The sequence below is a fragment of the Wyeomyia smithii genome, chromosome 1, assembly GCF_029784165.1.
Source record: "Wyeomyia smithii strain HCP4-BCI-WySm-NY-G18 chromosome 1, ASM2978416v1, whole genome shotgun sequence".
Taxonomy (NCBI): domain Eukaryota; kingdom Metazoa; phylum Arthropoda; class Insecta; order Diptera; family Culicidae; genus Wyeomyia; species Wyeomyia smithii.
This window is the reverse complement of record NC_073694.1, coordinates 191,985,859-192,012,149: the sequence shown is the minus strand read 5'-3', so window position 1 is coordinate 192,012,149 and position 26,291 is coordinate 191,985,859. Positions and strand designations below refer to the sequence as shown.

Here is a 26,291-nt window from a genome sequence, read left to right as displayed (position 1 = left end):
GTAGAAAGCGAAAAATGCCCGTGGCGATGTTCGTCAGCTGTACTTGCATTGGTGGACTACATATTTATATTTTCAAGTGAGTCCTGGCTCAACATACGCTTCTATTTCAAATGCTTCAATCATTAAACTTACCTGAATGTTTTCCAACGTTAATACCGTGGATCCATTGCGAAATACCAACTGTCTGGAGCAGGAGTATGAAAATCCAATCGGAGCGTATGGGGCGTCGCCTTCGATTTCCAGCGTGGTATCAACACTCTTGCTGCCATCCTTACTTTTGGTGTCGATCAGGAAAACGTCCACCTTTGGCATCGTCCAGTAGCCAGAGTCCATTTCGAAACGGAATTTCAAAGTCAACTGCAAAATAAAATTTGGGATTATGCTTTTCTCATTTCGACATGAGACATAGAATATATGTTATGTGCTCAATTCTAGCAAAAATATTAGTTCAATTTGAAGGTTCTGACTATACTTGATAACAATTTACTTGTGTTGGAAAATATTTCATGAATTCCACAATGCACTGATTCTGATCGTTCAAACTATAGTCAAGCAGAATAGTTTTTGTATCTTTTTGCTCTGGAAATTCTACACTGTTAACATTAAGATGAAGGTGAACATTCTGCAAACTAGATCAAGTTTTAAAAAATGATTTGAGCGATGACAGACACTACTAACCTAATTAACAGAATATGTATTTGAATTAGAACTACGTTTCTCAGGAAGGGGGTGAAATTGAAAATCTGGAAACGGAAAGGAGGAAAAATATTCCAATTCCAAAAGGTTTTCGACGAATTTTCTCCTTTCCTTTCTACTAAAGTGTTCAAAATTGTCAAGTCATGTTACAACACAGATTTCGACCCCTGAATGGTCAAATGTTTTTCGCTCAACCTTATAGAAAATTTAGATTTCAGACCGCTCTCTTTTGTAACAATGGGTAACGTTTGATCCCCTAAAATTAGGTAAAAAGTAAAAAGTAAAAAAAAAATAAAAAGTAAAAAGTAAAAAGTAAAAAGTAAAAAGTAAAAAGTAAAAAGTAAAAAGTAAAAAGTAAAAAGTAAAAAGTAAAAAGTAAAAAGTAAAAAGTAAAAAGTAAAAAGTAAAAAGTAAAAAGTAAAAAGTAAAAAGTAAAAAGTAAAAAGTAAAAAGTAAAAAGTAAAAAGTAAAAAGTAAAAAGTAAAAAGTAAAAAGTAAAAAGTAAAAAGTAAAAAGTAAAAAGTAAAAAGTAAAAAGTAAAAAGTAAAAAGTAAAAAGTAAAAAGTAAAAAGTAAAAAATAAAAAGTAATAAGTAATAAGTAAAAAGTAAAAAGTAAAATGTAAAAAGTAAAAAGTAAAAAGTAAAAAGTAAAAAGTAAAAAGTAAAAAGTAAAAAGTAAAAAGTAAAAAGTAAAAAGTAAAAAGTAAAAAGTAAAAAGTAAAAAGTAAAAAGTAAAAAGTAAAAAGTAAAAAGTAAAAAGTAAAAAGTAAAAAGTAAAAAGTAAAAAGTAAAAAGTAAAAAGTAAAAAGTAAAAAGTAAAAAGTAAAAAGTAAAAAGTAAAAAGTAAAAAGTAAAAAGTAAAAGAAAAAAGTAAAAAGTAAAAAGTAAAAAGTAAAAAGTAAAAAGTAAAAAGTAAAAAGTAAAAAGTAAAAAGTAAAAAGTAAAAAAAAAGTAAAAAGTGAAAAGTAAAAAGTAAAATGTAAAAAGTAAAAAGTAAAAAGTAAAAAGTAAAAAGTAAAAAGTAAAAAGTAAAAAGTAAAAAGTAAAAAGTAAAAAGTAAAAAGTAAAAAGTAAAAAGTAAAAAGTAAAAAGTAAAAAGTAAAAAGTAAAAAGTAAAAAGTAAAAAGTAAAAAGTAAAAAGTAAAAAGTAAAAAGTAAAAAGTAAAAAGTAAAAAGTAAAAAGTAAAAAGTAAAAAGTAAAAAGTAAAAAGTAAAAAGTAAAAAAAAAGTAAAAAGTGAAAAGTAAAAAGTAAAAAGTAAAAAGTAAAAAGTAAAAAGTAAAGAGTAAAAAGTAAAAAGTAAAAAGTAAAAAGTAAAAAGTAAAAAGTAAAAAGTAAAAAGTAAAAAGTAAAAAGTAAAAAGTAAAAAGTAAAAAGTAAAAAGTAAAAAGTAAAAAGTAAAAAGTAAAAAGTAAAAAGTAAAAAGTAAAAAGTAAAAAGTAAAAAGTAAAAAGAAAAAAGTAAAAAGTAAAAAGAAAATAGTAAAAAGTAAAAAGTAAAAAGTAAAAAGTAAAAAGTAAAAAGTAAAAAGTAAAAAGTAAAAAGTAAAAAGTAAAAAGTAAAAAGTAAAAAGTAAAAAGTAAAAAGTAAAAAGTAAAAAGTAAAAAGTAAAAAGTAAAAAGTAAAAAGTAAAAAGTAAAAAGTAAAAAGTAAAAAGTAAAAAGTAAAAAGTAAAAAGTAAAAAGTAAAAAGTAAAAAGTAAAAAGTAAAAAGTAAAAAGTAAAAAGTAAAAAGTAAAAAGTAAAAAGTAAAAAGTAAAAAGTAAAATGTAAAAAGTAAAAAGTAAAAAAAAAAGTAAACAGTAAAAAGTAAAAAGTAAAAAGTAAAAAGTAAAAAGTAAAAAGTAAAAAGTAAAAAGTAAAAAGTAAAAAGTAAAAAATAAAAAGTAAAAAGTAAAAAGTAAAAAGTAAAGAGTAAAAAGTAAAAAGTAAAAAGTAAAAAGTAAAAAGTAAAAGGTAAAAAGTAAAAAGTAAAAAGTAAAAAGTAAAAAGTAAAAAGTAAAAAGTAAAAAGTGAAGAGTAAAAAGTAAAAAGTAAAAAGTAAAAAGTAAAAAGTAAAAAGTAAAAAGTAAAAAGTAAAAAGTAAAAAGTAAAAAGTAAAAAGTAAAAAGTAAAAAGTAAAAAGTAAAAAGTAAAAAGTAAAAAGTAAAAAGTAAAAAGTAAAAAGTAAAAAGTAAAAAGTAAAAAGTAAAAAGTAAAAAGTAAAAAGTAAAAAGTAAAAAGTAAAAAGTAAAAAGTAAAAAGTAAAAAGTAAAAAGTAAAAAGTAAAAAGTAAAAAGTAAAAAGTAAAAAGTAAAAAGTAAAAAGTAAAAGTAAAAAGTAAAAAGTAAAAAGTAAAAAGTAAAAAGTAAAAAGTAAAAAGTAAAAAGTAAAAAGTAAAAAGTAAAAAGTAAAAAGTAAAAAGTAAAAAGTAAAAAGTAAAAAGTAAAAAGTAAAAAGTAAAAAGTAAAAAGTAAAAAGTAAAAAGTAAAAAGTAAAAAGTAAAAAGTAAAAAGTAAAAAGAAAAAAGTAAAAAGTAAAAAGTAAAAAGAAAAAAGTAAAAAGTAAAAAGTAAAAAGTAAAAAGTAAAAAGTAAAAAGTAAAAAGTAAAAAGTAAAAAGTAAAAAGTAAAAAGTAAAAAGTAAAAAGTAAAAAGTAAAAAGTAAAAAGTAAAAAGTAAAAAGTAAAAAGTAAAAAGTAAAAAGTAAAAAGTAAAAAGTAAAAAGTAAAAAGTAAAAAGTAAAAAGTAAAAAGTAAAAAGTAAAAAGTAAAAAGTAAAAAGTAAAAAGTAAAAAGTAAAAAGTAAAAAGTAAAAAGTAAAAAGTAAAAAGTAAAAAGTAAAAAGTAAAAAGTAAAAAGTAAAAAGTAAAAAGTAAAAAGTAAAAAGTAAAAAGTAAAAAGTAAAAAGTAAAAGTAAAAAGTAAAAAGTAAAAAGTAAAAAGTAAAAAGTAAAAAGTAAAAAGTAAAAAGTAAAAAGTAAAAAGTAAAAAGTAAAAAGTAAAAAGTAAAAAGTAAAAAGTAAAAAGTAAAAAGTAAAAAGTAAAAAGTAAAAAGTAAAAAGTAAAAAGTAAAAAGTAAAAAGTAAAAAGTAAAAAGTAAAAAGTAAAAAGTAAAAAGTAAAAAGTAAAAAGTAAAAAGTAAAAAGTAAAAAGTAAAAAGTAAAAAGTAAAAAGTAAAAAGTAAAAAGTAAAAAGTAAAAAGTAAAAAGTAAAAAGTAAAAAGTAAAAAGTAAAAAGTAAAAAGTAAAAAGTAAGAAGTAAAAAGTAAAAAGTGAAAAGTAAAAATAAAAAGAAAAAAGTAAAAAGTAAAAAGTGTTCAGCTCAAACAAATCACTGTACTAGTCGATAGTGAAATACTATTGGTCAGTTCCTTCATTGAAGCCTTGGTTTGTTTTGGCTTTAATACAAGCATTCTGGATCCTTTGCCGGCTGTCTACTTTTTAGCATGAAAACAGCTTTAAAATGTGTTATCAGAGTGCCTTAATCCGCAAAGTCAGAGTGCCCTAATTCTCACCATTTAATACCCTTCATGAAAAATGTTGAGACGTCGCAACGAGGACGGTAGGGAATTCGATTTTACATTAACAATTCGAACTCCATCTTCACACCTGTCAGCACGAACAGGATTTTGTTGTCCTCCAGTCGCATAACTGCAATATGCAACACACGACAGCGTTAACGTTAACAAGTTGTTGTGTAACAGAGAGTGCGCTGCTTTTATCTTGTCTGTTCTTCTATCCACTTTTAGCCGACAGGAAATGTGATTCATGGCGTCTTGCATTGAGCAAAACTGGAACATCTCTTTGGGCCTGCTTTTGTTCAAACAAATCATTTTACTATCGGATGGTGGATCGTCGGACATAATTCAGCAGCAACGGCACTTGTTTTCGGAGAAGCTGTACTTTGTTTTGACAATAACACGAACATTCTGGATCTTATTTTGCACCGTTATTTCGTTTCAAAGCAGTTTATTTCGTCATTCTCAGTTACTGGTCTGGTATCATAAACTATTTAAATTATTTGCGTAGCTCTTTAGAGTTTCTCAGCTCCTGACTTTCCGCTTCTGAATTTTTTCAATATTTGGAGAATGGTAACGTAGTATATATTTTTCTCTTAAGCATTGATTTATTTGATCATATTTTTTGAGACAATATTTTGGAAAAAAATATTGATGAAAATTTGGTTAAAATCGTCAAACCGTATCTTACCTTGGTAGTATCCTCCACCTTGAACGTAACGATCAGTTTACTCTCCCGTTCCCGTGCGTCGTACGTAGCGACGGTGTGCTTGTTCAGTACGTACTCGTCATCGGTACTGTTGATGGCCAGAACCGGAGCCGCGGTTATATAGATCAGGGCCTTGCCGGGTACGTAATAAATTGCATCGTCGATCTCCGGTTCATCTGTCGGTCCGGCCGGTGTGGTGGTGCTGGGACCCGCATCGTCACCAGCTTTGGCTTCCCGCTTGTACAGCACGTGGTTTGGTTCGTCCCAGCGAGTGGCCAGTATTCCCAGCACCTTGCGGTCACCATAGTTAGCGACCGAATCGCGGTACAGCGCAGACAGCTCAATGTCTTGCTGGGAGGGTGATCCGACTAGATTGATAATCTGTAAGCCAGAGAAAAAGCATGTGAGAGAAGTACGGAGAGAATCTTCGCTAAATAAACACCGGATTATTATAGCAGGTGTGCGTTGGCCATCTGTATGTGAAATATTAGAACTATTTTCAACTGCAATAAACACTTGTTAAGTATGAACTTGCTGGTCCTACAGTACCAGTTGTAAACTTTTGATCACCAATATAACTGATTTGAGTAAATTTCCGATGAAGTGACGAAGGATGATGTTAAAATTCACTTAGTTTGGACATTGTAAAGTCAAATAATCACTATCATCAATCGTACGATTCACAAAAATATTCATATTTCAGCAAATATTTTTGAAAGCATTTGGGATTTGTTAGTAGCTTAAGTATTTATGATAAATATTAGTAAATAATGAGTATGTGTGTCCAATCACAAATGGCGACTTCTCAACACTGTTAGAAATTTGTAATTTTAATTGTTAGGATTTGTTTGCTTTCGCAATTAGGACTTATCATTCGTAGGAGTTTAAACCTACTTGTCAAAAAAGGGTAGGTAAATTTATAACTAACTTAATTGCTAACTTATTGGCTATAAAGAGGATTGCAACGATTTTTGTCGAAAATTGTTAATAATTCTATTTGACATAACTTCTAATGGTTCAACACCAGTAAGTCTATGTAATTCGAGTGTACCAAACCAAGGAGGACGCTTCAAAATCGTTTTTAGAATTTTATTCTGAATCCTTTGGAGCGTTGTCTTCCTTTTCCTTTATCATTTGAGTTTTAGAAGCATTTGCAAGTAGGAAGAAAAAATATCTAAACTTTTCTGCAATCGACTGCATATGACACGAAGGCTTTTTCCTTTTACGGAAATGCTTGTGTCAGCGCAGAACAATGACTTTGTGCATCCTGGAGGCAAATCAGGAAGATCATTTTTGAAAGCATGTTTTTGTTAGATAACTGAAACGTGTTTAAAATAAGCTACAAATCGGGAAGCTGTACTGTTGAACTGGGAGCGACAGATTTTGCGTTTTTTGATTGAATAACTGGAAAATCGAAAATTTAACTGCTCTATGTACGAATGCCTGTCTGAATATAGGTTTATTTCTTACATAAGAGAATATTGCGATTTTGATTTCGTAGCCCTGTGAAGACAATCGAATTTTGACGTAAAATTGACGCATGACTTTCAAATTCTTGAAAATGAATGTTTTTGTTTTGAAAATTATCAATGAATGGTTATTACGGTGTTAACACATCTATAAATAACACGTACTAGAATTTAGTTTTTTATTAAATGAGAACGGATTCGTACTATTTAGAAAAAAGAAGGACTATCTGGCTTGAAAGTCTTGTAATATCAAAATAACACATTTAGACAAATTGATTCAAACATAAAACATTTCATTATTTGTATAATGTAGCATTAATAAAACATATGTACCTACAATCAGAACCATATTTTCATATTATTCTTGCGTAAGGAGTTTCATCGTTCTCGAAATACGTGAAAATCTTGACCATGAGATGCTTCAACGTGAAGTTGGTAATTTTCACACATGATGTATGAGGAGTCTGTTGGAACTTAATGTGAAAAAATATAATCCCATTTCTCATACCAGGAAACATAGGAAACAAGACATACAGATATAACTACTTGCTCGGATATACAAAAAGATTCATTTTTTACTTCAAAAATACATATACTTTAAAACAATTGTACATGTTTCAGCAAAGTCCGGTCGCCATATCATGATCGAGTCAGTACAGAGGCAATTTCAATGGAATGCTCTTTGAAGACTGAGTTGAACCCCATTACCGTTACCTTTCTGTGAGATGCGTTGCATGTTAATAAATTTGAATAAACTTAATAACTGATGAAAGTTGGCAGCATTTTTAAAAGATGTAATTACGCACAAAGTAAAAAGCACAGAAATCCTAACGAATTTGAACTTTTAGTTATTAAAGAAATTGAAGAACAAACTATAGAAAAAAACAAACCTGTCAATGGGTTGATTCCATGTTATTCAATTATTGTTAATAATCGATGTAGCCATATGCAAAACTATGCCTAAGACAATATGTTTTCAAGGCTATCTAGATGAGCACAATTGAAAAATTAATAATGTCTGTTGTTGATGACAAACATTTAAAAAAGATTTCAACTGGAGCCATCGTCTAATCAATTGGCAAGCACCTCAAATCGAGATAAAAATACGCCCAACTTAAAAATTGAAAAACTAGAAAGCTACGCTTAACTTTGCCAGAAATAATTTGAATATAATTAGGCCGTTACAAATTTTATTTCCATTTTATGTCACCCCCCCCCCCCCCCCCCCTTCAAAAATCTTTAATATTGGAAGGGGAAGAAAAAAAAAAGCTCAACCCGTTTTGTTCATTTTATTGGTTTTCCGACAGCTTAAATGCGGTATTTAGCAACAAACAAGTCCAGTGACAGCGAGGGTGTCGTCAAAAGACAAGCGAAAAAAAAATAATAATAATAAAGTGTTATTTTTCAATATTTATTTGAGTGCAAGTTACAAACGTCATAACTTGCACACAAACTTTGATTAAAGATATTTGCTTTTTTTTTCGTCTCGGTGTTACTTATTTTTTGCCACCCCCTTTGCTAACTTTGATAACCTTGGACATAAAAAGAATTCGAAATTTGTATCAGCCTTAAACGTCTGTCTACTTTATTTCGAATGAACAGGCAAAATTGGCGAAAATAATTTAAAACTGTAGGCATTTATTTGGAAGCAACTGTGGGCCAATTTTTCCAGAATTTCCGGAACACGAAGTGTTATATTCTAGACTTACTTGTTTTTTTTACACACATCTTTTTAAGTACTCACTTACTTTCTTCATACAGAAACAAAACGAGCATTTTCACACTAACAACACAACATACCTCAGCGTTAACATTGTAGTCCATCGGGTTAGAGCTCAGAGCCTCCTGTGGGCTGTACACGTACTGGTGTCTTTCGACGATTCGTCGAAAGCTAGGATAGTTATCTTCGCTTAGCTTTGCCGTCCCGTTCCGCAGGAACACTACGACCGCAGCTGAGTTCGAGTACAAGTCTCGCAGAAACTTATCGTCGAACTCTTCTAGAGCAGGCACTTCGACATCCTTCAAATCATCCACTCCCCAGAACAAAAACGGACCGCCGTAATGTGCCGAAGCCGAACAAAGCAGTGTCCCAAGCAGCACAATTATTTTCAGCTTTAAATTCATTTTTCCTATCACTTTGCTCACAATTTTGCAGAAATTATGTTTCCAGACGACGATAACGTGAAAAATTCTCAAAGACAGTAACGGGTCGATATTTTCGATCCTGGTTGAAATTGTAGTGCGCATGTTCTCAAGAGGGAAACGACAAACAAAGCACAGGCGATTGTTGGTGTCTCTGTTTCTCTTAGGCTTTGTTTTCAAACTGAAGCACGTGCTTCTGTTGATAAACAATTTTGTGGGGTGAAATGTAAGCTGAGTGGTAGGGTGAAATACCTGTTTTTGTCATTTTCAGTGTAACTTTTGACAAATTCCATAAATAATGACAATTTTATTTGTATTAGTGTTTCAAACGCTGTTTAATAGTTCACTTATATGAGAAATTCTTGCTGAAACCATCCCACTGGTGGCACTATACTTCAAATGTAAGATCTAACTTTCTTCTTTAAACCGAACGGATTCCTGTAGTACAATATTACGCACGTAATTGTTGTACATTTATTGTCTTCGGAAAGAATCTGCTGAATTGCGACAAGTTCTAGTTGTTTACTCAATATTAATGAACTTCCCCCAATTTCTAACCTGTATAAGACAGTGGCAAGATCGCTCAAAACGAAAAAAATAGGTGGATGGAGAAAGTACAAAGATATACTTCTGCATTCTTCTATTTTCATGTCTGTTCAAGTCACATCTTTTAATCTAGATTAAAAGCGCTGAAAATAAAACCTGCCATAAACAGCACCCATTTTTAAATATTTCATATCTTATTTTTTCATGATCCCATCTATGAACACCAAATTCCCGACACCGGATGCTGCCATACATCCCCAGACCATGACTGATCCACCTCTATGTTTGACGGTAGCTTGAGTGTTTATCTTCTGTAGCTCAGTAGAGAGTAATTAGAGGCTTTTTACGACAGACACGGGCACCTTATTGGGCTTAATTCAACACTCTGCACACCGCTCTGAAATGAACATCTTTTCCACTAAACTCCAGCAGCTCTGCACGCACTTTTGACAAGGATGTTTTCGGTTCTATCTCTATTATTTGTATGATGATGGAACATTATAGTGGGATCTCATGTTTGAGTGCTGGCTAAAAATTTTTTGATTTTTTTTCATATTTCTGCTGCTCAGCATGGATTTTACCCTACTCGATCCGGTTTCAGTAACTTACTGGAATGCACATCAATCCCCTAGTAACATTTGTCAAAGTTCTTTAGAGCTTAATACAGCCAAAACAGCGCCATAAAACTTTGATAAAACAAGGTTTGGTAAATGGGTCTGCTTGCGTGGTATGGATCGTGATCTTCAGGTTGATGCTGTCTACACGGACCTGAAACCTGCTTTCGATCGCGTTGATCATGGATTCCTTTGTGCCAAATGCGACAATTCTGGTGTTCCTCAAGGCAGCATTCTTGGGTCGCTGCTTTTTTCTTTCTACATTAATGATGTTACCAAAGTTCTACCACCTGGCACACGGTTATTGTACGCAGATGATACTAAAATATTCCAAATTATCGAGAACCATGATAATTGTTTTAGACTTCTATCGTTACTCGATTCTTTCAACGACTGGTGCCTACGCAACTACATGGTGTTGAGCATTTCCAAATGTACCGTAATCATGTCGTGTACTAACTCTTTCGTACGGCACCGTAAACTATAAACAAATAAAATTAAATTAAATCATTGACCCGCGCAGGTAAGTTCCGTTACACACTCAGCTGTGTTTAACTGAACGCCTGTTGCCTAAGCGTTACATTACACTCCGCAAGGCATGGTAGCGAGTGTACTGCAACGCTTGGTGCCCGATTCAAACAGCACGCAAAATGCAGCGTTGCAATTCTGATGCTCGTCACTCCAGCTGATTCCAGTAGGAGCCCAAGTTGGCCATACATGTACACTCATAGAGTTAAAACATTTCGGCAATTGCATTTGCCTATAAAAGCAATGAATTTCCAATAAAGAATAAATAATTATTATTTAGCATTCCGAAGCGACTGGTCTACTCCAGTTCGGCTCACCGGATTAGCTTAAAGGACAAAAGGGTCTTGTCAATGCGAACGGTTTTGACTTTCGTCAACTCCGTCACCGCTAAATGAGAAACCTTCCGTCCTAGTTCTCCCAAAAATCCGCCGATCGTTCTTAAACAGTACAGTGCATCGTTTTAAATAGTAATAGCAATAACATCGTTTTTAAATAGTACAATAGGACTTTTAAATAGTACATGGCGACCGTAAGTGAAAAACCTGCAATCACCGGATTGTAGATGTCCGCGAAAAGTACGCGCACAATATATAAAGTGTACGCGAATACAAAATAAAGTGTTTTAAATATTGCTCTTTGCGAGCTCCCGATCAAGAGAAGAAAAAGTACAATTCCTGAAGTTGGAATGGTGCGAGTGATTTAAAACACTTCAGCAAAGAATGGCTGCAGAAAAACAGTGAACTTTCGAAGTACGCAAAAACAATTGTGACTATGTGAATAAAGTTATGAAAAATGGGGAAGTCCAACTCGAAGACTGCACAAAACACTGGAGACCCCCAAGTGAACATTCAGTAAGTGTAAACAGAGTAAACAGAGACAATTTAGTGAAAAACATTAAGGGCATCTATCTCGCCCACTGAAGAGATAAATAGTGTAATAAAAGAAAAAAAAAAACAGCAGCAACAATGCGACAGCATTTGCAACAGAACAATCGACAGCACCAGCAGCCTCAACAAGTCGATCAAAAGCTATCTCCACAACAGCAACCACAACATCATCAACGAGCAAGCCAATCAACACAGCAACAGTGGGGAATTCGACAAGTGCTTGACATAAACCGCATACAGGAACTTGCCAGACGGCTAAAAAGCACCAAAAGAAACCCAGCAAGAAGAATACGATACCATCAACGGCAGACAGCAACAGCAGAAGCAGCGTCATCAAACAACAGCAGCAGTAACATCATCTACAGCACCAAACAGATAAACAACAAACACCAAGAAACCACAACATGCAGCAACAGCAGCAACAAAAACAAACAGCAACAACTATGATAAGTAGAAATTTTTGTTTTTGTACTAAATGACGAAACAAAGGCTATAGGAATTATCCATTAGCCATAAAGAAATAGCAATAGCAAAGCTGTTATTTCAAAGTTAAAAAAAAAAAAAATTACAAAAATTCTATATTTGATAAATATTCAAATTTTACGAAATATCAATTTATTATTCTTTCAAAAAGGGTAGTATGAGAAATAGACACAACTACGCCTATATATATATATATATATTTTTTTTTTTTTTGTTAAGGAATTAGAATTACGTTGTCCATTGATGTGAACTTTTGTAATAAACCTATATAAGCAAAAACAAACAAAACAATATATATAGAGAAATTATAGCACGTACACGCTCACTTAAGAATATTTTAATTTTCTATGACTTTTGCTTATAATAATAATAGTTTACTATTCCAACAAAAACAATTACACTTTTGCTAAGATTTTATTAAAGAAAATTTTTGTTTTCACAACTATTTAAAAAAATTATAATACCAATAATTTCTCTAATGTCTACTTAGTAAAACAAAAACCTCAAAACCTACTCAACTTTACAAATGGTTTACGCAACAAATCCATTTTACACCAGTTAAAATAAAGCATCTTCCCAACACTATAAACATTATAACAATACAACGGTTTCTTTTTTTCCTAATTATATTTTCTTTTGGAAAATAACGAGCAAAATGGGTCTCAGTGCGATACATAACGTACTATCGCAGCTTGAGAAAAAAAAGCAGAAGCCGACCGCAGTTGAAAACTCAATCGAATTTAAACAACTAGTTTACACAATATAAAAAGAAAAACTAGTAGGAATAATAAAAGAAAATAAGAAGTCCATAATAATGAGAGCAACAAAAGAAGCCTCTGAATTCATCGTACTGTCCGGAAAAACGTCAACCACTTTTAAAACACTACATAAATATGTCTTGGAAATTATGCCAACAATAACAGGAGTACTTCAGATATCAACCAACAGAGGGATAATGACGCACCACACAGCCTATGAAAGGAAACTGGGTGGTAAAATAATAGGTTGTGTTTACTAAACCCCCACTAATAGATACCCAACAACATGCCAAATCTAAATATATAAAATTATAATCAGAGCATTTAACTTCACAATTTCACAAAAACCCAACTTTCATAAACAATATAAAAATATTTTTTATCAAACAACAACATGCAAATTAACCAGCCATATAAATTCAAAACCATTTTCTAGCCATGTAGTAACAACTGATCGGGAAGGTCGACGATTCCAGACAATTGTTACTAACAGGCAAGACACATATATTTCAAATTTCATTCGAGTCAAAGTGCATATGACTGGAAATGAGATTCGCAATATTCACTCAAATTAACTTGTAAATAGACATTACAAAATTACAATAAACAGTTTCAGAAACAAAATCTTAATTATAGTTGTAAATAATGAACATACCTTATTCACAATTTAAACTAAGTCTTTTAAGTAACCATTATATCTTTAATATAATGTGGAAATAGAGATAAATTTAAAAATAATATTTACCTGAAATTTTTTTTTTAGCTACATCTATTAGCGCAAAATAAATTTTTCTTATCCAAAATTCATGTTGTCATGAGAACATGTGACCGATTCATGGACTCAGAGCAACGAAATAAGCTGACAGTCTTGAGTCTGATCAACCCTAGATTGTGGCATATTTTGATAATTATTTTTTATTATTGTTAGATATCAAACCTTGAGTTTGCATACCTAATAGAGTGGATGTTAAAACATACTCATCCAATAAGAGAGTCAATTATTTATTCGATATCAAATTACAAAAATTTGCTTATCTAAGAGAATGGATGTCAAGTAGTTGCTCATCTAATAAGTTAATTTCAAAAAGACGCAACATTTGTGTCATCGTCCTACTGATGCTAAGCGAAAAGGCTTAAAATCCTTAGCAAAAGTATAGAATAAGTCTCTCCCAATTTCTTTCAAAGTGGCGTAACATTCGTGTCGTCCTACTTGTGTTAAGCAGGTATTAGACGAAGCAAATATTTGCTATTTTTCAATACAGATTTTATTTTGTGCAAATAAAAATCGTACCAAAAATAGCAAATTTTTGCTTCGTCTAATACCTGCTTTAAGCACAAGTATAGAAAATAAGAAGAATATTAGAATGCCTGGGTGGTTTGAATGTTTTTTATTGTACCCCAGATGCCTGGAACCCAAGAAGGTTACCGGATGCCCGGGAGTAGCAAGTAGCTAAAGAAGAAGGTTCAGACTCCAGCGTCTAGAAACCAGTATTTAAAATTTTATTATATTATTTTTCCCCGGATGCCTGGCACGCTTTATTAGCCAGAAGGACGTCGAGATGCAAGAATAATGCAGTTTATTTTTTATGAATATATAGGCATGTCAAAGTAAATAAACATGCATAAAAATGTTAGAGCGAAAGTCAGACACAAGAGTTTGCCTTTCCGAAATTAAAATAAATAATAGACTCACAAAACTTAGATTTACAAATCAAATTTTTTTTAGCGTTGAATATGAAAAATATATTAAGCACTTAACACTAATTATATTAAGCAATCATAGATAACAACTAGAATTTAAAACTTCTCATCAACCCTACATCAGTCAAATTACAATTCATTTAAAAACACATCAAAATCCTCACAACAAGACGAACTATAACTAATCAAAACAAAACCAAATCCTTTTTTATTACAAAAATTGAATTCAAGAAAAACAGTATGTACAACAGTTTCAAGAAGAAGCAAAAAAGAGATGTTATTTTGTATCATTACGCTTTCAACGCTGTATTATTTGACTGTCGTATTGCTGGAACTTCTTTTTATCGTAGCGACAAGGCCACTGATTTGGGTCTTTTGTTGGACACAGCATTATTCTGCGGTTATCAACAAAGCTAATCGTCAACTTGGTTTGTTATTTAGGATTGGAAAAGAGTTTCCAAACACATCCAAAAGCTTTTTATCCTAAGGATTTGTCGCAGATTACCATGGAGGAACCCTGATGATTTGCCTCCATACGAAAGCTCTTGCCTGCTGGTTGGGATAAAACCTCTTGAAGAGCGTCGTAAAGATATATACTGGCTAGGACAGCTCATAAAATCCTCGCAGGTTACTATGGTTGCCCTGCGATCTTTGCAATGCTTCAGCTGCAATGCCCCCTTCGTCCACAACGTCATCCGTGATTACTGCAGACGAATGCACACCGCACAAACTCTGGCCAGCATGAACCTGTTCGTCGGATGGGCCTGGTTTATAATCGATTCAACGATAATTTAAGTTTCTAGTATAGTTAAATAACGTGTATTGTTTGTGTTGACTTTATTTATGTTATCTGCACCGGACTAATGTAATATTTCTGTATATGTTTGAAAGATGCTGGGTTTTTATGCCGCCTTGTTAATCGCCCTTTAGTGTCTTTCAAGGTGGCTTTTCCCAGCCAATATATCAACAGTTCATTAAGACTTATAGTAGGATAGATTAGAATAAATAAATAAATGATTTTCCGTTTTTCTCTATCAGTAAACTTGATAAGACGTCCCATTCTAGGTTTGTTATCGAAGTTATTCTTGCTTTTATAACGTTTAATGATATCCTGTACTGTTGTTCTTGGCCTATCAATACTCTTAGCTATTTCGGGAACGGTTTTATTCCATTAGAACAAATTTAAAACAATTTTCTTTTCTTCCACCGTAATTTCCTTAACTTTCCTGCCCATTTTATTACATCGGAAAAGCAATGGGACATTCAAAACAATGTTCAATTCTAAGAGATGGCGCTGCAGTGGTAGTGGTAGTAAAATCGAAATTTCAACGAGCGTTTTGCCTAATGACAGAAAAACTGCTATTAGTTACTCTGTTTTTATATTATTCTAACTTTCTAGTACATACTTTTACTATATTCAGTTTATTTTTATCAAAAAACTTGATTTGCTGTACTACTCAACGGAGTTGTATAAGAAAATCAAGTTTTTGATAAAAATAGATTGCATATAGTAAAAGTAACTACTAGAAAGTTAGAATAATAAAAAAAAACAAGGTAACTAATAGCAGTTGTTCCGGTCAATAAGCAAGATGCTCGTAGAAATTTCGATTTTACTACCGTCATTTTTACCGCAGCGTCATCTCTTAGAATTTAACATTGTTTCGGGTGTCCCATTGCTCGAAACTGATTTTTATTACAAGTAAACAAACCACAATGAAATGTGTCAGTTATATCCGAGCTATTGACATTCCTATACCGAATAACAGTGAATGACAATGAACTCATGTCCTGGGCTCAATCTCATTTGTGTCCGCTGTCAGCTGTCAGATAAAGGTGTATGAGAAGTGGCAGTGATATGCTATCTCGTTTACACATACCTTGAGATGTTAGCCCAAGCAGCAAAATTTGTTTCGCTCATGAACATTTTGCATCACAGCAACAAATTCTTATGCGAAATTTAGTTGCAGTTACATCTCAGTTTCTTATACAATGACAAAAAAAGCGCAGGAGGTGGAGCCAATTGCAACATTTTCGTTGTTTCAACACCTGTTTCAAGAATGAAACCGCAATGTGTATGAACTAATGCATGGAATTTGATAACAACATGGTAAATGCTGCATGGTAAAATTTCAGCTACGAAGATGCATCGTAGCAGCAACTAGGGCGCAATAGAAACTTCATGGCGTTGTGGTAAGATTTTAAAATGGCCAATGGTCAGAATGGAAAGAGATTGTCTGTATAGCGATTTATCTTTGATTATTTCCAGAAATTTGGGGATTCAACTCCAGTTATCAATTTCTATTTACTTTTCTCGTTTGTACTATTTACGTCATTTGCTGTAGAAACACTTGCAAGTTCATGACTCAGTTTTAAATATTTCTTCCCTTATCATGCTAATGGTCATTACCAGTTTTAATTTTGCTTCTTCAATTCATCAGTACCTCAGCGTGATAATGAAATTCAAAGCAATTTATCACATTTCGTTTTAGAGACCCACACTTTTTGAACGACTTCTAGTCCAAGTACCCAAAAGTTACAACGCAGTAAATAACCTCATCTCAAAAACAAATATAAGGCGAAAATATCGAGCAAAAGTTGCTGTTACATGGCTTCAGAACATGACAGCAACTTTTAGAAGTATTTTTGTGTGTTTGTTTTTTGTATCTCGCAAGCATCACGTTGGCCATCTATATGCTCCACCCACTAGATCTATTCAGTGAAGGTTAGGTTTTCAAATGCCGTTTATACGTTTCAACAACAAATCTAACCTCGCGAATTACGTTGTTGGTGTGAAGATTTTTGAAGCAGCGATGCAACTTTAGTTGTTGCTTGTTTCTTTTAAATTTCATCGTAGTCACAAAAAATGTTTCTTAAAACCTCGGAATTTCATTAGTGCAACAAATGATCACAATTTATTTTTTTATTATTTTTCAATTGTTGCTTGGGAGCCCTTGAAAACTGGCGCGATGCCATAGGGATGGTTTTATCCATTTACAGTGCGTCCAGATCTTTTGAAGTTTCAACGTGGAGAATTCTTTTGTCGAACGTACAATGTGGAACTCGGGTTTTTTTGTTTCCAGCAATTTATGGAATCAGGATAATTCATTGAAAATTTCTACTAGTTAGATAGAATTAATTTATAGAATCTACTACTAACCTTAGCTTACCAATCAGACAAGAGCCGCTGCGCCCCTCTATTTCTGGTGCCGGCAGAGTTGCTGAAGGGAAGTGATTTCGCAGGGTTGTCGTCCGGCATCCTCACGACGTGACCGGCCCACCGCAACCTATTGACTTTCGCCGAGTGTGCAATGGGGTTCTCTCCAAGTAACGCGTGCGTGCTAAACCCTCTCACAATTCAAAGGGGCTCGAGAGTATCCTCGAAACACGCACGTTGCACATCACTTGCGCCATGGCGGTCTGATTAGTCGAGCCAGTTTACCCGGAAATCCGTTGTCGTTGATGATCTGCCATAGCTTTTCTCGATCGACTGTGGCCGCCGTGAAGTGAAGATGTGATGTGTGGGCACGACACTCGCGACATTTTTGTAAGATCTGTCGGATCGAGAAGATCTGGTCCGTGGTGGCAAGGGCTCCCACGAAACCCGCTTGTCCTGCCTCACGAACCTCCTGGTTAAAGGTGATAGACGACGGAACAGGATCTGTGACAGTATTTTGTAGGCGGCATTGATAAGCGAGATACCGCGGTAGTTGTGGCACTCCAGCTCGTCGCCCTTCTTGTAGATGGGACAGACGACTCCCTCCATCCACTCGTCTGGCAGTTTTTCCTTCTCCCAAATCCTGGAAATGACCCATTGCAGTGCTCTATCTTGTTTTTCAGCTTCCCGATCTCACGAAGAACTTCATGAACATCGGGGGCTGGTACTCGGTCATCTGCTGCTGCTGCTCCTAGGTCAGTTCCTGCTCCGCTTCTGTTTACTGTATCGCCATTCAGGTGTCCATCGAAGTACTCCTTCCACCTGTTGACCACCTCGCTGGCATCCGTGAGAAGGTTTTCGTCCGCGTCGTTGCACCTGTCGGCTTGTGGCGACTGGTTTACCTTCTCATAGAACTTTCGCGTATCATTGGCACGGTATAGCTGCTCCAGCTCCTCATGTTCACGATCCTCTTGCTGGCACTTCTATCGTCTGAGAATCGTGGCCATGTCGTTCCGTGTCCGTTTATAATTGGGCTTGTTCTCTCTCGTTGACCTGCCCAGGTACATCACCCAGGTCCGGTTCTTCTCATTCACTGCTGGCTCGCACTCTTCTTCATACCAGTCGTTTCGGCCACCAGTGTCGTCGTTGCGGTCTCCCACATAGTTGTGCGTATGCTACACCAGACGTCTTTGAGAGGCGATGCTCCAAGCCTCTCCACCGTGGGTAGTACCGCTTTGAGCTGTTTCGCATATTCCTCCGCAGTCTGGGGGTCCCGGAGCTGCTTGATGTCAAGCCGCGCGGTGTTCGGCGATGTCACGCGTGGTATACGGTCGACAGTTTTAAGAGCAAAGTCACCACAACTAGGTAGTTATCTGAGCCAATATCCGCATCGCGATTGGTGCTTACGTTTGTTACGTTGTAGTTGTACGTCTGAGAAGAACCGGCCGTCGATGAGAACATGGTCAATTAGGTTTGCTATACGTTGGTCAAGTGATCACCAGGTGGTTTTGTGGATGTCTTCTCGGGGAAAGAAGGTACTTCGGAGTCCTTAGAAAGCTGCGATGTTGACGCATCGCTGGTCGTTGTCGTTTGTCACGGTTTGCAGGCTGTACGGGCCGATCACCGGCTTGTATATGTCTTCCCTACCGATCTGAGCGTTCTACATCGGGTCTTCCTTCGTGAGGGTAGTGTTCATTAGGGATAGTGTAGTTGTAGAACCGGCCTCATATTCTCAACAAACACAACCTGTCGCTGTTCGCTTGGCACTTGATCACCCGACTTTGCATCCTGCCCAGCACTTTAAAGCCGGTACTCAGCTCATTGGTTGTGCCGCCGCTCTGGTACTACTGTGCCCTACGACCACAAATCCTCTGTATCTTCTCTCTTTTCCGGCAAAGCTCCTGGAACGCAACGATGTCGAAGTGGCGGGGTTCTAGCTGATCCAGCAGAATCCGATCGTCACCCGTGGTGCTCAGCGATCTACAGTTCCATGTATCGAGCTTCCAATCGTCGTTCTTTTTTTCGTCGTCTAGGTCGTTGCCGATTGTTCCGGTCCGTATTCAATTCTTGATTGTTCGTAGTATTTAAATTTAGGCATGCTGCCTTCCTAGGGCTGCCTAGCTGGCGAGATACCAAATTTCGTTATTCAGCCGTCCGCTCCGGATCAGACGCTGTTCGAGCTGCTCCTAACCTGGGGAACGGATGCTCAGACAAGCTGCCCTCCGAGGAGAATAGCTTTCCCTTCCCTGTCAGCATACGACCAAGCTCCCACCGGTCTTCCCTTGGTATCCCAGTCGGTACCACGGTTGTAATTTTCTGAAAATTTCGCTAGTGAAATTTTTTTTTTATCAGTACTGGTTATAATAGTCTTTTAGCTAACAACGATTCACTGCTGCTTATTCATTGCATTCACATAGGAGTTTAAAGCTGTTGCAATGCTGTGATGTGCTTCAGGTCGATGACCAATAAAAATTTTTACCGTACGATCTTGTCTATATCATTACAAACGAAAGAAAACTCGCCGTGTCTCAGTTGGCAATTTAGTTGGCAAATCTCAACAATTAGAGACTAGATAAGTAAATCAATTTTATTTGAAGTGCGAGGTGACTGGTATTGCAAGCGGGTTTTATGTCGTGCTTCGTCGAAAGGATATTTTTCTCATTTTTAATTAACCTTCATAACTTGTTGTTGGAGTATATAATTGTTTTGGTGATTTTGCAGTATTTAATTTCAAAACGAATCTAAAGAGGGACGAAATACTATTCACTAACATGTCGAAGCGATTTTTGTTATTATTTTTACTTAGCATTCGGTTGCTCATCTTATGCCAAATCAAATTTGATCAGTGGATTGAAGCTGGGATGAGTTCTTTAATTATAATTTTTTACCACACTTAAGATTCACACAATGAGCATTCTGAGTATTAACATTGTATCACAAGTTTTGATAGACATCTTATACCATCCAATAAGCTAGCCATGGCAAAGCCATCAATATTGCGGTGTATTTGATCGGATTTGATCCACTGAAGAAACCCTTTTCACCCTTAAGTGTGGGATCACGCACTCCACAAGTTCGATACGATAAATTTTTCTTTCGCTTTGGATTCACGTATCCGGGAATGGCAATACTTGGCTGGTCAAGTCTGCCAATTGCAAGCAGTTTGGAGAAATCCTGTTCAATTTGGTGCGCACTGGGCCCCTTGAAATGGACTATCATCTGAATGCACGCATCATTATGTAAAGTTTTCGTGCTCCGGGAATCGATTGCCAGCATCCACTCTGGTAGCCCCATTACGGAGCGGACTTCCTCGAGAAATTGAGCAACTACAAACCTTGGAGGTTTTTTGAGGTTAATATACTTGACGATGTCGTGATCCGGTTCAATTTTTGCACAAGCGAACCGATATGTTGCCAGTTCTGGACCGAACACTACAATTGATCGTCCCAACGCACTGACCGGGCCCTCTAGAGGGAAGTTACCATCGGTGAACACCATTCGGCGGCTACCGATGTTTATGGGACCCAATCTAGCGGAAACATCGCCAACGTAACACCGGAGCGGGTTGTCTGGTCCACATTCTTGACGGTAAAGATCTTGCTGTAATCATTCATGTTTAGAAAAAAATGATAATCAAAAGATAAATCACACTCACGTTCAAGGGATCGGCAAGTTGCGTATAATAGGGATTCCAAACGTAACCCGCTGCTACGCATCGGGTTTCAACCTGCTTCACAGTAGCATCAACCCCGACCGGGTTAACCCAAATGTTCCAGTTATGGTTGTATGTCACATTGCGATCGTGCTTGCCTGGGTATCGAAGTTTCACTTCGATTATCGTGTCACTTTGACTGCCATCGTTGCCAATCAATTGAGTCATCCGGATGTAACCATACGCATATCCAGCTGGATGATGAAAGGATGCAATCGCACGAATTTCTCTTGCTTCGCTTGGGCTGTATCCCCGCTCCAAAGTACTACAGGCCCAGCGGCGGTTCCGCTCCTTCTTATGTACGACGATTGATCTGCCGATGATGCTCTCGTACCCAAACAATGGTAACCGTGAATCATTGTAGTTCTGCTCGAACATCGAAACGCCATCCAGTGTTCCAAACTTTCCGCTGAGGTCTCCAATTTCATACTGATCGGTACTACCCATAGCAGGCGGTGGCGACTGTTTCGGGTCGATGTCCCGTGGATTCCAATGACCATACACAGATGAATCTTCACATGGGAATTCTAGATCTCCTTCTACGGGGGCCTAAAAGCGATAACAACAGTCTAGTTCGAGTCGGACTCATTATTGAATCAACTTACAACATGCACATGGTAACCGCTGTTCGCGATCAAGCCCTTAAAATCTACTTCTGTGTTTGTTAACTCATACTCCGACTGTTGCACCATCTCCAACTTTCCTTTGATCGTAAGAGGATCTCCGTTCGAATACCAATCACGGGCGACAACTTTGCGTCTATGATAACCTCCAATTCTGGAACAGAATTTTATTAAAAAGGTCACACCCAGGGGGTTCGTTTAAAACTTACACAGAGCATGCCAACCGTTCCCCTCTGGCTTGCGGGCCGTGATCATCATAAATTACAACCGAACGTCCCAGTACACTGGAAGCGCCACTCAACGGGAGGTTTTGATCGACGAACATCTTGCGACTGATCCGTTGACTGTCGGCTTTGTTTCCTGCTATTTCCAGCGTACCAAGTCGACTGGACAGATCCCCAACACGACACAGCTCAAGCGAGGAAACCGTACATTTCTCCTCCCAACTTTGTGTCCCGAATGACGCTTTCTGTGGATTGTAGATGGCACCCGCACTGACGCAACGATTTTGCCAATCGTAGAAATCCTTACCCGGAGCATCAAACGTAATTCCCCAGCGGTGATCAGCAGTATTGTTTACGTTTGCTCCATCTGCATGAATCAGATATTCAAAAATGATTGCTGTATCGCTCCAGAATTCATCTCTAACTTGACGAAACACGATTCGTCCTACTATCGGATATCGGAATAACACCTGCGCAGTGATGATCGGTATCTGGTAGGGTCTGTTCATTTCGTATAATGTCACGGGACCACAAGCCCAAGGAATGTGCCCAATGTTCGAAGGGTTTGTACGGTTATAGCGCAGAACGGTGAAACCTCTGAACGTGATACTGCTTTTTCCTTGAAGTGGAAGGAACGTGTCCCAGTAGAAACCACTCAACTCGGCACTGGTCCCAGGAAGAAACATGTTATGTTTCTCTCTCTTATTGCGATTCGTTAGCTTTCCACTTAAATCTCCGACTGGATATTGGTCTTGGGTCCCAAACCCAGGTGGGGGCACAGTTTTTTCTTCGATATTATTTGGATTCAGCACCGATCCAGAACTGTGACAAAAACTATCCGAATTAGCCGAATACGCCCGCAGTGGCAATTGGTTAATTTGAAAACCGGCGACATCTCTGGCGTAGTTCTCGTTCGCAAAATCGTCGTTGGTGATGGACGAAAACGATGCATTTATCCAAGTCGGTTCAAAACGGGAACGTTGTACAAATCGGATTTCGCCCTTCATACCGCCACCGTTGACGAGTGCCCGGGCGGATTTCGCCTTGAGGTGACGAATCTTGGCACACGCTAAAAACGTGTCCGGATGCACTGGGTCGAAGATCACCACGTACAGCTTCCGAGAGGGTCCATACAAGTCACTGGGTAGCACAACGAGATCTTTATCGTTGAAAAGCTGACGGTACTTGTGCTTTTGTGAGTTGGTTGTAATTTTTAGATTTCCCAGTCGAACATCGATATCACCAACGGCTTTTCCAACGCCACGAACTTGCGGATCGAAAACTAACTGAAGTTTGTTGCAGTTCTCTTCCACATTCGAGGCGTCATTTTCGAAAATGTCAGTCACATAAATTTTCCACGAGTGTTCCGTTAGGTCGGGGTTGTTTAATTTCCTAAAACAAAATTCAATCGAAACCAATTTTGGTCGTGTTGTGTAAGCATGATCCTTACCTTGATTGTTCTTTGATATGGAAAAGGTTCGAGTAGATGAGCGTATCGGAATGGTGCGTTTCCTTGGATGCCAACCAACGAAAGTAAATGGATCCTGTGATGGGGCTGTTAAACCTAGCCTCCGCAATATGGTCTTGGGATCCATCTCTGGTGGTAATTGTTGCACAGATTCTGAAATTACTGTTAGGATCGAACAGTACCAGCGATTTTCCCCACAATCCTTTCTCTCCTGTCAGTTGAATGTCGTTTAACCAACTCGTAGACTCATTGCCAGGCAGTGTTAGAAAGCCCAAGTCATCGTCGAAAGACCACAACTGCTCTCCTAGTGATTTGAGATCACATCTTTCTACGGGATCGACAACCGTATAATCCACAGGCAACTGATACACACCCCAACTCCAGGCTTGGTCTGGGTACTGGAGCGTTGTTTCCAGATCCGATGCTATCTGTACCTGACGATCAGAATACTGTGAAAATGAAATCTCCCCATGCAGTCCATACTGTGAAATATACGCAACCAAACTGACGGCATCGACTGGAATATAGATCAAATTTGTTTAACATTGCTTTCCGTTTGAAAAAACAGTTTGCGCAAAAATAATTAACGGTATGAACCTCTAACAATAACGATAGTTTACCGATATGCGAATGTTTCCCTCCGTCGCCAATTCTACGTGGCAGAATCGAGGAGACTGCTGCAAAACCAAATTCAATTGACCGTTCGATCACTTAATTTACTCACCTTCAAACGTCAGAGCGACCGCTAGCAGGCAAACCGTTCGACAAACCGAAAACATTTCGTAGAATAATGTGCGCTAGGTCCCGGGTAGCTTTCGATCATCTTACTATCGACACTTTTGTCGTTACGTTACGCAACGCTAACTGCATGAATCACTTTTCCTGTCTGACCAACCACACGCGGAACTGATCGCACAAGTTTCGCGTCCGACCGTTTCCACCGCTCACCGTTGACTAAGCAACATGGCGGTGAGGTGGACTTTCAGGTACTTTCAGGTGCCGTAGCAGCACAGCGCAGCATAAACTATCCAGGTGTCTGTTTTGTTTTGATTCTTCGCTTTAGCGACGCCGATCGTGTTCCCATGCTTTCTTCAAGTTATGTTTTGTTGGCGTCTTCGTGAGTCTCGTCTAGACGCTAATAACATCAACGAGATGTGTGCATTGCTCGAATGAAGATCATTTAATATTGTCGAATTGTCTACAAATAAAGGCGGTTCGCAAAATTGCCTAGAATATTACGCTAATTTATGAAAGGTTCTTGAAGAATACAGAAAAGTTCAACTAGGTCTATCTGTTACTACCCTACCTCTAATATTTAATTTATTTCAGCGAATCTTACAGATAACATTGAAAGAGTATTATTCACTCTTGTTGTTATGAGAATAATAAACTAAATAATAAACTTTCCACGTACAACCATAGCAGTTATTTTTGAAACATGAATAAGATCATACTTTAGACTTGATGTGGCATGCGCCTGTATAGTAGGCAATTAATGTTGCACTCAAGTTAAGATTAATAAGAGCACATATTTAATTATTGCATGCAATGTTGCTTAATAAACCTTAATGAACGATCATTGGAGTGTTTATATAGAGTAATGCGGTGTGAAGGTTCACATCTTACTGATTTTGCAACATAACTCAAGTTCAAACTGGAGAAATGGAGAATTTGTGACAATCCGTGAATAAAATTAACCATGTTTTTGGCTTTTTAACCAGCAAATGTCCCAAATCAAACTTCCGTGCTTCGCTCCCGCTTTCTTCCATGATCTTTTACATCCGATCCTTGCAGGAAGCTGCTCTGGGTTACAGCTCCGCTTTGTCAAGAGGATGGTCATGAGTTCCAATCCTATTAGTAGAATCAGGCCGTTGAATATCAGAGAGATTTTTAGACATGGGTTTATTTTCAATTATTTTCAGGTCTCCCCGAATCGCTGATATTGAATTCTGCAAAATATGGAAAAAGTCAGAGCCACACACAGTTGAAGAAATCCAGCTCCAGGAAATTATAATTATATACTTGATAGAAGTAACTAACAAGGTTCGCTAAAAAGAGCAGTACTAAACGTAAAGTAGACCCTTCTTTTCGTCACAGTCGTTGAAGATGCAACGGTGAAATCGGTTTCGGACAACAACGATTGTTACACCCCTTTCCATCCTTCCCCCATATGATCGGAAGAAGGTAGCCGGTACCTTTTTTAATTTAAAAGCAGGAGGTACTGAATTGTTATACATTGAAGATGGTGAGTTGATCCTAAAGAGCCATCTATTTGGTGCTTTGTGCAACTTGGCTAGCTCAGTAGCGCAGTGCAACTTGGCCAGCACTCAGTGCAAATTAATTGTCGGCTCAAGTTCAGGTGATCCTTTAGATTCGATGCTTGAAGGAGTCATATCTGTTTTGCATCTAGGTCATGGATTTGAATTTTCCAGTAATTGCTGATGTATGTACTGAAAGTTTTATGGCAACATCGGTCGCCATATGATATGAGATTCCTCAAGTACGATAAATGTAGTTGAATGTTCTTGTGTTTTCGAAAGCAGCTAGAGTTGGAAAACGTTCTAGTTTATAACGCAGTCAGTTCTCGTAAGCTGGGTGCTCTAATCGTTTTATGCTACTATTAAAGGCCCACGCGATTACGCCTTCTATTTTGTATGGAGAAGGCGTCATTACGACGTGTGTGTATTCGGGCCTTATGGCCGATAAAAATTTTATTTCATTTTATGTCACCTCCCCCTCCCCTCTTCAAAAATGTTGAAAACAGGAAGGGGAAGAAAAAAAAATTTAGCAATGAACAAGTCCAGTGATAGAGAGAAAGTGTCGTCAAAAGGCAAGCCAAATAAATAATAAGAATGATAAAGTGTTATTTTTCAACATTTATTTGAATGCAAGTCACAAACATCGTAACTTGCTCATACAAATTTTTGATGAACTCGACTAGCTCTCAAAAGAAATTCAATTTGGTGTTGTCTCTTTTTAATTTATTTCAACGAAAATCTGTTCCATTATACAATTTAACTTCGACGAAACACAGCTGTTTCAGGAATGTCGAGCTCTGCCCGAGGCTTCAATACTCTATCTCG

The 26,291-nt window shown here is 36.5% G+C and overlaps 2 protein-coding genes across 2 annotated transcripts in view; both read right to left on the bottom strand.

The window, feature by feature from the left end:
- LOC129733893 (uncharacterized) overlaps positions 1–8,599 on the bottom strand; it is a 30,649-nt gene extending 22,050 nt beyond the window's left edge. The window contains exons 1-3 of the mRNA XM_055695474.1: positions 8,169–8,599; positions 4,882–5,280; positions 133–357 (exon numbers count right to left, since the gene is read on the bottom strand). Of these exons, the coding sequence (XP_055551449.1) occupies positions 133–357; positions 4,882–5,280; positions 8,169–8,492 (948 nt within the window). The 5' untranslated portion in view covers positions 8,493–8,599. The remainder of the gene's footprint in view (positions 1–132; positions 358–4,881; positions 5,281–8,168) is intronic.
- An 11,274-nt stretch (positions 8,600–19,873) lies between these two features.
- Positions 19,874–24,158, bottom strand: LOC129723361 (uncharacterized). Its single transcript, XM_055677545.1, has 6 exons — positions 23,933–24,158; positions 23,191–23,725; positions 21,726–23,132; positions 21,499–21,670; positions 20,837–21,442; positions 19,874–20,781 (listed from the first exon to the last, which is right to left on the bottom strand). The coding sequence occupies exons 1-6, from the start codon at positions 23,985–23,987 to the stop codon at positions 20,137–20,139; spliced, it is 3,420 nt and encodes a 1,139-aa protein (XP_055533520.1). The 5' UTR covers positions 23,988–24,158; the 3' UTR covers positions 19,874–20,136.
- Between the last annotated feature and the right edge of the window lie 2,133 nt (positions 24,159–26,291).